At 43.4% G+C, this 11,206-nt stretch overlaps 1 protein-coding gene across 1 annotated transcript; it reads left to right on the top strand.

Moving 5' to 3' along the window:
• Nucleotides 1-401: 401 nt before the first annotated feature.
• On the top strand, nucleotides 402-9,535 carry LOC127345256 (vacuolar protein sorting-associated protein 53 A). Its single transcript, XM_051371701.2, has 24 exons — nucleotides 402-699; nucleotides 817-911; nucleotides 1,139-1,195; nucleotides 1,373-1,523; nucleotides 1,639-1,709; nucleotides 1,858-1,982; nucleotides 2,507-2,667; nucleotides 2,776-2,917; nucleotides 3,146-3,209; nucleotides 3,604-3,792; nucleotides 3,874-3,915; nucleotides 4,022-4,126; nucleotides 4,205-4,264; nucleotides 4,491-4,568; nucleotides 6,151-6,258; nucleotides 6,350-6,415; nucleotides 6,853-6,930; nucleotides 7,028-7,161; nucleotides 7,823-7,916; nucleotides 8,051-8,128; nucleotides 8,201-8,263; nucleotides 8,610-8,678; nucleotides 8,783-8,878; nucleotides 8,986-9,535. The coding sequence occupies exons 1-24, from the start codon at nucleotides 651-653 to the stop codon at nucleotides 9,319-9,321; spliced, it is 2,511 nt and encodes an 836-aa protein (XP_051227661.1). The 5' UTR covers nucleotides 402-650; the 3' UTR covers nucleotides 9,322-9,535.
• Nucleotides 9,536-11,206: the final 1,671 nt, after the last annotated feature.

Raw genomic sequence — 11,206 nt, 5'->3', positions numbered from 1 at the left:
CAATTCGTTCCGGTGTCCTATATTAGAATCTAATACCTGTGCATCTTATGTTTGCCATCTTATTATTATACTGTTCGTGATTGTTTCCTGGTGAAGATGTTTTGCAAATAGTGTGATTCCTGTTACCCGCTGATGAAACGGCTGCACAGGATCAAGATTTGGATATCCAGTCTCCGGTTACTCTTTATATTTTGACAACGTCTCTCCAGTTACTGATTGTAGATCAAGATGATTGGCTTGATGGGAGTTTGATGGCTCGCCAACTGGAGTTCTAATCAGATATTTAGATAATTAGATTAGATTAGAGACATGATGAAGGGTTTATGAATTTGAACTTCATAAAAACAAGTGCGTTTGGCGTCTAAAAGAAACAAGTTTGGTTCTAGCTGGAAAGCGGGTAAAACCGGGGCTCCACCTGCAGCAACCGACTCGTCACAACTCCAACTCGACGCCACCACCGGCGAACACAAATCGGCCGAGTAGAAGACGACCCCGCCGACGATTCCTCCACCTCAGGTCCCGCTCGCGGAGAGGAAGCCCGGCGCGGCGCCGCCTCTCTCCCCCGCCGCCCGGGCCCCGCTGGATCGGCCTTCGCCTCGCCGCAGATCCTCCGTGAGCGGGCGCTCGGGGCAGGGAGATCTCCGGGAGAGATGGACAAGTCCAGCGCCCTCGAGTACATCAACCAGATGTTCCCCACCGGTATGCTCGAATCGGTTCCGCTCCTCGGCTCATCGCCCTTCCGCGGCAATGCGCTCGTTTCAAGCTTTCGCTGCTCCGAGATTCAGAGCTTCCTTTTGTTTTTGTGCGACTTGGCAGAGGCGTCGCTGTCGGGGGTGGAGCCGCTGATGCAGAAGATACAGAGCGAGATTCGCCGGGTGGACGCCAGCATCCTCGCCGCCGTCCGCCAGCAGGTACGCGGCCCTGTGGTTTCATGTTTCATTTCGCGCAATGCTGCGGTTCGCGATGCCAGCACCCTTTGCATCAGGTGGACGCAATTGCGGTGAATTTGGTCTGAATATGCGATACTTCTCTGGAAGCTCCAGAGTATAATATACCGTATTGCTCGGTATATGCTTGTTATTGCTTATCGCTGTACTATATATATATCTTATAATGGAAAGCTATTGTTACTCCACAGAGCAACTCGGGAACCAAGGCCAAGGAAGAACTTGCTGCTGCCACAAATGCTGTTCAGGTCATATTTTCCCCATTCTGTACAACTTGCACTTTTACTCGCAATGAACTTACTGAATGATCAATTGCGCGGCAAGTCTTATTATGATATAGTTAGAGTAGCTCCGAAATGGAAATCATGTACTGGAGTGAGCACTTCATGGCATCATTCCAGTCTAACCTTGCTGCGTGCTAACAGGAACTGATGTATAAGATACGGGAGATAAAAACTAAGGCTGGACAAAGTGAAACAATGGTTCAAGAAATCTGCCGCGACATAAAGAAGTTGGATTGCGCAAAGAGGCATATAACAACTACAATAACCGCTCTTCACCGGCTTACTATGCTTGGTTAGTTTCTTTACTTCACTTTTATTCGGAATATGTGCTATTTTCTGAAAAATACATGTGCAACAAATAAAAAATCCACCTAAGCTAACTGATACTGCTCATACGTTATGGCCAGTTTCTGCTGTTGAGCAACTTCAGGTCATGGCCTCAAAACGTCAGTACAAGGAAGCAGCTGCACAGTTAGAGGTAAGGCACAGTACTAAGTGCTACACCATGCTTTCGATATTTTGCCGGTTCCGTTTATTACTATGGCAATTTTGCATTGGCATGCCGGTTCTGGTAGTTGTGTGTATTAGTTATACAAGAAAGCTCCTTACTCTTTTTCTTTCTCCAGGCAGTAAACCAGTTGTGCAGTCATTTTGAAGCCTATCGGGATGTGCCAAAAATAACAGAGCTCAGAGAGAAACTCAAGAATATCAAGAAAATCCTCAAATCCCATGTATATTCAGATTTTACAAGGTACACAACAACTGAACTTTGTCTTTGTGTCATTGATGGAAGCACCAAATTTAGAGCAGTATGTAGGTTAGGTACTGCAAGTATGATCATTGCAAAGGACAAGTTAAATCCCTTTGTTACCCAGAAACAGGTGGCCAAACTTGGAAAGTGGCAACCCTTTCATTTATTTGTGATTTTCAAGTAATACCATTCAATAGTTGATAGTAAATCCAGTGTGATAGAAACTAACGTGATAGGGAAAGTCATAATATATGTTCCCTAATATCCTGCTTTATCAAATACTAATCCTGACTGTGTTTCATGCCTGATAAGGGGGTATACTTTGAAGCACTCTAAAGTTTTTAGCCGCTTGTTTTGCTTGCTACTCCCTCCGTTCCATAATTCTTGTCGCAAATTTGGATGTATCTTGACATATTTTGTGAATAGATACATCCGAATCCGCGACAAGAATTATGGAACGGAGGGAGTACATATCTAAGACTTTACACTATGATACAGATCCACAAATTACTGTACTCTTGCAGCTTAGGAACTGGGAAGGAAGCAGAAGATGCCAATCTATTGCAGCAGCTATCTGATGCTTGCTTGGTGGTTGATGCTCTGGAACCGTCTGTGAGAGAAGAGCTAGTAAAGAATTTTTGCAGCAAGGAGCTCATCTCATATAAGCAGATCTTTGAAGGGGCAGGTGAAAACCTTGCATATGCCACTTTCATCAGTTGTCTGTTTTATTTTATCACAAATGTGTAAAGCTTTAGCTACATCGTTATTCTGATACTTCTTTGGGGTGAAACAGAACTGGCAAAGTTGGACAAGACTGAAAGGAGATATGCATGGATTAAGCGTCGACTACGATCAAATGAGGATACCTGGAAAATATTTCCACCCTCCTGGCATGTTGATTATCTGTTGTGTATCCAGTTCTGTAAGATTACAAGGTTTGATTCCGCCTCTCCAGTTTTGCATTCTATGAACTTCTTCCTTCAGATTGAGATTTACATAGAACTGAAGCAATCACGGTCAACTTGGTTTTACTTCGATCTAAAAAATCATTATTTTACTTATTCTTTTATGCATTATATATGGCTAATTATATTTGACCACTAAGGCAAATATTATCTATTGCGACACAAGTTAATTTACTGGTGAGAAATTATCTTTTCCAGGACCCAGCTTGTCGATATCCTGAATAATCTCAAAGAAAAGCCAGATGTTGCAACACTGTTATTGGTAAGTTTGCTTGTTATTTCTTGGAAGTATGGAGGACATTTGGAAATGAATATGTCCCCTTTATCTTACCATTATGTGCAAGCTTACTAATATCGTAAATCACATTAATTAACTTTGGTTTTTGGGTGACTTTTCTCGTGGGTTTATCTTGCATCAGGTCTTCTGTTAGATTTGCTGGCATTCACATACCAAACATTGAGAAAACAAACGGAATTATGTAATTTATAATGGGCTAGTGCTGTATCAGCTTATGTCTTGGAGCATTAGAGATACTACTTTGAATTGTGAGCTGTGTATCATATTATGCATGTCTAGCGTTATAGTTGAGCATGTAAGTTTGTTCACTTATGAATAGAGCTTCTGCACCGGATGCTTAGAGATTCTTGCAATGCAGGCGTTGCAGAGAACTCTTGAATTTGAGGAAGAACTTGCTGAGAAATTCAGTGGAGGAACTACAACTGCTCGGAATAAAGAACAGGAAAGCGATGATGAAAATGAGGGTGTGGAACAAAATAAAATTGTTTCAGATATACGGAAGAAATACGAGAAGAAAGTGGGAGTGCCCAATGATGAAGTTCAACAAGTATTTACTGCTTAGTCTCTTAGTTTTTTCTTCTTCTCGATATTCGTTTTTTCCAACTCTTCTGCAACTCCTTACTGGCAGGACAAAGACAAGCAGAAAGACTTATCAGTTCCTGGTGCTGGGGTTAGTAGTCTATCAGCTAGTGGACAGTGCATGGTTTTGAGTTCTTTGGAATTACCAGCTGTGTCACTGTGTGTCATATACTCATATATCATATTTTGGCATGCAGTTCAATTTTCATGGAATTATATCATCTTGTTTTGAGCCATACATGGCTGTGTACATAGAACTCGAGGAGAAATCTTTGGTTGAACAATTAGATAAACTTATCCAGGTAAACTTAACACATTTACAATTTGGACCGGTGTTGTTTGAGGTCTGCTTAGCTTTACTTCGCCCTTTATTCCGTCAGGAAGAAAAATGGGAAACCGAGGAAGGGAGTCAGACACACATTCTATCAAGCAGCATGCAGGTATAGGAAATATTTCATGCTAGTTCGAAATACTGTTTCTGGCAGGTTTACTTCATGCGTCTGGGCAATTCACGATCAATTAAACCTTACCCAAATCATGCTATTTTCTGTTTAAATTGGTCAAAAAGTGTCCCTCTCTCCTTAACAGATCTTATGTGCAATTCTGATGGTCCGCACAATATATCAAAATACTATGTTCATCTGCTTTACGATTTCATTTCTGCAGGTGTTCTTGGTAATTAGGAGAAGCTTAAAGAGATGCAGTGCATTAACAAAGAACCAAACATTATTCAACTTGTTTCAGGTAGACTTTGTTTTCCAGATTTTATTACCACTTTCCCTTTCTATGGTCAATTCAGTGCTTTCTTTCCAGATTTTATGGCCAGGTCAATTCAGTGCTAGTTCCTGTTTCTGTCAAATGATGCTTGAGTAACTAGATCAATTTCAATAGACCAATCCATTTTATTACCTGGGCAAATGTGCTAGAATTTACTTTCGACTCAACATTAGGTGGTCTGACAATTCTATTGCCAATACTTGACGCATGCAATGGGGGGTCATATATGTTTGTTTGTGATGTCTGATATTGATTTTTTTTCTTCGAGAAAACGCAAAGGACCTTTGCGTTTCATTTCATTGAAAAGGTAGAATTTGATTTACAAATCTCCTAGGAGGTGGTGGGTTACAACAAGATGTAGGCTAACTTAGTGCACATCCCAGGTGGATGGCAAGACTACTCTAAGCCCTTTTGTGCCTGCTCTTGCCCAAAGGCTGGCCTCGTCCTTGATCATGGAGACAAGGGTGTGGACAGAGGGCTGGTTTCCCTGGAAAATGCAATCATTTCGATGTTTCCAAATCATCCAAGGGATGAGAAGCGCTGCAGAGGCGAGTCCCTTGCGTAGCAGCTTGGGGGTCTGCTGTTTGGCCTGCAGCCACCAGTCCATGAGGGTGTCCTCACCATTGGGTGCTCTTGCTGTCATCCTGAGCCAAGCGACTAGTTCATGCCAGATGGTCCTGGTGAAAGGGCACTCGAGCATGAGATGGTGCATGGTTTCTGGTGCCTGGTCACAGAGAGGGCAGCGTGTGTGGTGCTGCAGGCCATGTCTTGCGAGGTGGTCCGCAGTCCAGCACCTGTCCAAGTTGGCAAGCCAGTGGAAGAATTTCACCCGCGGTGGCGCCCATGTCTTCCAAATCAGCTTCCAGGAATGGCAAGTGACTGATCCATGGAAGGTTGCCAGGTATGCAGAATGGGCAGAGTAGCTGCCATCATTGGTCCACCTCCATATCAGCTGGTCTGGCTCGTCGCTAAGAGTGGTGCTCTGGATAGTCAGCCAAAGCTGTAGGTATTGCCCAATCTCGGTGATTCCGACGACGCCCTGTATGTCTCTAGCCCAGCTGTTGCCGGTTAGGCCTGCTGCGACGGTCGTGGCCTTGCGTCGTCGCTTGGGGACGCAGTTGTATAGCTATGGTGCTAGCTCGCAGACCGCTTTACCTTGAATCCAGCGATCCTCCCAAAAGAGGGCTTTGCTGCCGTTCCCAACCTTCATGGAGGTCGAGGCAAAGAATAGGACATGCTCGTCGGGGGAGAATTGCAAGTCCAGACCGCTCCAGGCCCTGCTGCTGTCCGTCCTGGTGTACCAGAGCCACCTCAGCTGTCTGATATTGATTTTTGAACGCTGTTCGATTGGTGAAAGAGTTTTAGGACAGGATTCATACCCCCAGAACAAAAATGTACCATGAAATCGCTGTGAACAATCAGCTATATGGTTCATTGAAAGACATGTTTATTAGCTCGGTTACTATGGTAGCGTCTGCCGATTTTATGAAGTTATCACAGCTATGAATTCAAACGGGTTCATTACTGATAAAAAATATTTTGTTGTTAGGTATTTCAAAGAATACTTAAGGCCTATGCAACAAAGTTATATGCTAGGATACCAAAAGCTGGTACTGGCATTGTTGCAGCTGCTACTGGTACCGACGGTCAGATCAGGGTATGTCAGTCATCATTCCATTTGTTGCTTCTGTATATCTTGTTTTCCTTATCTGTTAACAGCATTTTGTGTCTTGTGGGCATTACTGCAGACCTCTGACAGGGATGAGAAAATGATATGTTACATTGTTAACACGGCGGAATATTGTCACCAAACCGTAAGTCTTCTCTCTCTTAAATCATAACTGGTAGGTGTAGAAGAAAATAGAAAGAAAATAAGGTATTATTAATTTATCAATTAAGATATTCTCTCTTGCTTGTAGACACAGAAAGAACATATTCGGACTAAATTCTAGGTTTGTGCATTCAAGTAGTAGCATTCTGTTCTTAAGAGAATGTTTTCAGCTTTGCTTTCCAACAGAAGTACAAAATCGTGATTCCTTAGTTAGCTATACGTCATTGGCCATTGCTACTGCACTTGGTAAATGCAACAGCCACAAGCCTTCGTATATTGCAAGCTATCCAATAAACTGCAGTGGCATTTTGTAAACCTGGTATAGAGAGCATGTAACTGATTTTTCCTTATGCGTCTGTAACTGTTTTATCTCTCTGTGCTCTTTTATGTGACTATTAACTTCCTCTGTAAATTGGACAGTCTGGTGAGCTAGCTGAGAATGTTGCTAAGATGATCAGTTCTCAGTTTTCTGACAAGGTGGACATGTCTGACGTTGAGGTGATTGATCATTATGTTTCGCTGTTGTTTTTTCTACCTGTTTTCAAGATTATCACTAGATTTACAAGGAACACCTGAATACTTTCAATGCTTGCAGGATGAATTCTCAGCTGTTATCACAAAAGCTTTGATGACACTTGTGCATGGTGTAGAAACCAAATTTGATGCTGAAATGGTTGCAATGACTCGCGTTCCTTGGTCAACCCTTGAAAGCGTCGGCGATCAATCAGAGTAGGATTTTGTTAAATCCCTTCTATAGTACAACCTCCACTGATATTTCATCTTATGGACAGCCTTATTGCATATTTGAAGGAATAATACCAAGTCATTCACTTTACAGAGGTCCCCTAGCCTAAAATTCATGGGCTGTTGAAAAATATGAGTAAATTCCATAAAATTGCAATGATGTCACATGTCTCATAGCTGATGTAGTTAGCTTTATATTTGACTGAAAAGAAGAAAATATATGGTAGCTTATTGGAAGCTGTATCCCATAACCTGTAAAGAAATACAAATACACTAACTTCCTTGGTGGAAGCATGGATGCACAGTTTGCATGTAATAACCTAAAAATAAAATTATCACCCCATTGAGTTTGTCTAAATAGTCCATCAATGGCTCATGTGGGAATAGCACATTTACGCACAACTATATTTGCACTATATATTCAATCATATACAAACATGATCATTGAAGTTTTGGAACACTGTCGTCAGTCTATTCAAGTATGTAAATAACTGTTGCACTATATAGTTAAAGTCATATACAGACATGATTATTAAAATTTGGAACAGTCCTCAGTTTATTCAAGTATGTAAATAACTACTATTAGTGGATTCACTGAGATTTCCCTACATTATTTGAAACCTAAGTTTACAGTGTATCATTCCAGGTATGTGAATGGTATCAGCACAATTTTGTCCAGTACTGTTCCTGTGCTTGGTAGCCTGCTTTCACCAACCTACTTCCAGTATTTCCTGGACAAAGTAAGTTCAGTGTTCTTCTCTATTAGGGACACTTTTAGGTCCTTATCACCTTTTATTGTTGAATAAATATCATATGTTATCATGAATATATATTAGCTAGCAGCATGGTTTATGATACTCTGTTCATGATGCAGCTGGCTGCATCGCTTGGTCCACGGTTTTATCTCAATATATACAAGTGTAGGCATATATCGGAAACGGGTGCACAGCAGGTGCGTATGAGTTTTTAAAAACTATTTTGTGCTATGTAGCACATTTGTCGTGACTTCATATTTTCTCTTCAGATGCTTTTGGACACTCAAGCGGTTAAGACTATTCTACTGGACATCCCAGCTCTGGGGAAACAGGTAAACCTTGTCTTGTCAGCACAAAATCATCAGTACATCCTGTGTGTCCTTCAGTTAGCTGTGGTGGGTTGCAGAATCCCGCCAAGTGGGGCAACTGTTTTGTACCAAATCTTATTGAATCTTTGAAAAGAAATTAGGCCATGCAAAGAGTTAAGTATGTTCAGAATCGATCAGATCGATTCTGGTGTTACTCAAAGCAGGAGGTTAGCAGCCAACAAATGCAATAATTTTTTGCTTTGTTGTCTGCAGGAGGCAGCATATTTATTGTTTATGCTTAGTTGCAAGAAGACATATTTTTGCATTTTTCCTCGTTTCTTATTTGTTCTTTTTGTATCTCATGTAACAGACTACAGTTGCGGCTAGCTACTCAAAGTTTGTAAGCCGGGAAATGAGTAAAGCTGAAGCACTCCTGAAGGTAAACTGGGAAAGGTCAAATTTACAATCTACATGGGTATTACAGAACGGCACTTTCAATTGCATCAAGATACGGTCAAGCTAATATAACCTTCCTCGGTGTAGGTTATTTTGTCACCAGTTGATTCTGTTGCTAATACCTACCGTGCTCTCCTTCCGGAAGGCACACCTCTTGAGTTTCAGCGGATACTTGAGCTCAAGGTTTTTGCTTAAAAATCTCAACTCTCCTATATGCCAGCTGCAGTTTCCCATCGGTTTGGTTGACCCAACACACTTCATCATCTGTGTTATTCTTTGCTTTGTTGCAGGGCTTGAAGAAAGCAGACCAACAAGCTATACTGGAAGACTTCAACAAGCATAGCCCCAGCATCAAACACCCTACCATAACTCCCACAGTCGCACCGCCAGTTGCCATCGCATCTGTCCCAATCGTACCAGTCGCGACCCAAGCCGTTTCAGCGACAGCATCGCCAAGCATGTCCACCGCCTTGACGGGGGCTCTGGCCAACCGAGAGGATGTACTCGCCCGAGCTGCAGCACTCGGACGGGGCGCTGCCACGACAGGGTTCAAGAGGTTCCTCGCATTGACAGAGGCAGCCAAAGACCGGAAGGACGGGCCGTTCCGTAAGCTTTTCAACGCCTGAAGTTTTGATCTCGCTTGTTCATAGTCGGCAAGTCTCTATTGCAGTGCACATAGCTATAGGAAATCATTCCCACATTGTGTTCATGTGTACCCTAACCGTCATCATCAGTGTATAATGGTTAGATATTTTTGACACTTCCCCGTTTAGCGGAGAACTGATAGCTCAGCTGCTGTAACATTTCATCACAGGAATAATATTTCATTGTCTGGTTCCATATGTGTATCTCAAGGCCGCCCATTTTAAAAAAATCACAAGTGCGTCTCTAGGTTTTTTCCAATTAGCTTGCTGTTGCTGAATGTACTTCCTCCTGTTATCATTTGGCTAAGCAAGACAGGAGTCTGTTCCAAGGTGATTTGGTAACTAAAGTCGTAAACACTTAACAGCGCAGCAGAAATTATCAGACCCGGACAGGGGGATCCATATATCTATGGAAATCGAAGAACTATTGGGAGGGCAAGGGCGATCGATTCCTGAGTCATTGTCTGGTTTTATGTGTGAAGCTCAAGGTCGCCCATCTATTTAAAATCGTAGTTGCATCTTGAAAGTGCACAACGCAAATTTGATCCCTGAACAAAATGTATGTATTACTTGCAACTCCTGTGACACGGAACAACTCTGATAAAACTTGTTGCCTTATTCAACGCCCTGCCAGTCTAACTGAAGTGCTCATCGATGCCCGGGTCATAGAATTACATAAGTCCGTTCCCATAAAACCGAAACCAGATTTTCTCGTAATTTCTTTGTGTTGACCCGACACAACAACGTTTTCTTGATTTCTCAGCGTCAGCACACACATCATGAGTTTACGGGACTGCGGCTTGGTCAGTGATTCCGCCGGAAATTTGAATGTGGCGGTATTCGATGTCCGTTCTCATAAACCAGGAGTTCAGCTTTTGAATTACTGGAACAGAAGGTAATGACAGGACATTATCCATTTGAATGCACATTATGCTCCGTTTTCTCAAGATAATTTGACTGACTTCATCGCCGACAACGTTCTTCATCAAACCAGTACCATTCTGTGTAGAGAGAAAAATGAAGAAGAGAAGGGGGATACGCAGGAAGGGACGAATCAGGAGTAGTATCTCAAATCCAACCATCAAGAATGATGAAAATATCCCCTTTCAGAGCAACAGTGGATTTGTAAGAGCATCTCTTCCGACGGCCTTGATAGCGGCGCCGATAGCTATTTGGGGGCCAGATCTGTTTTTATGCATACACCGACGCGTCCTAAAAAACGCCAGTGTGGGTTTGAGCCCAATAAAAACGCCCGCAACCACGTGCCGGCCTTTTGCAAAGGGCTGCACCGGCGCCAAGTGCCATGGCAGTGACTTGGAAGGCGACGGGTCACATAAAAAACGACGTGTGCTGGATGATCATTGGCGTTAATAGCTTCGCTCGGAAATCGAGATGGTGACAAGGACGGCGGTGGTCACTGTGACGTCCACCCACCACCCCCACGCACCTTTAATGCAATCCCCCGCCCTTAAAAACCAACCGTGGTGGCGGCGACCCGGAGTAGTTCCCGGAGCAACACCTCACTGTCGGCATGTCCGTCGAGGAAGACTACAGGCAAATCAGGCTCAACCGGCGGCAGTTGGAGGCGCGAACTTCATCGAGCTTGCCTGTCCTTCTCAGCCGCCGACGCTAAAGGAGAAGGACGACGATTGGTCCTTCCACACTCCTCGTCGGATTCACTCAGAAATGTCCCGGCCGAAACAAAGCTAGGGTTCCTCCCCCCACACTCCGCCTCCGGCCGGCGGAGCTCCCGACCTCCTCCTCCTACCTTGCGCCAGCAAATGCGGCCCTCCGCTCCGCCTCCAGCAGCTTCCTCCTCCGACGCGGTCATTCCCGTGAAGGAGGCGCTGTCCAAGGCCCCGGGTTC

The sequence above is a fragment of the Lolium perenne genome, chromosome 3 (assembly GCF_019359855.2).
Source record: "Lolium perenne isolate Kyuss_39 chromosome 3, Kyuss_2.0, whole genome shotgun sequence".
NCBI lineage: Eukaryota > Viridiplantae > Streptophyta > Magnoliopsida > Poales > Poaceae > Lolium > Lolium perenne.
This window is presented reverse-complemented; position numbering and strand designations above follow the sequence as displayed.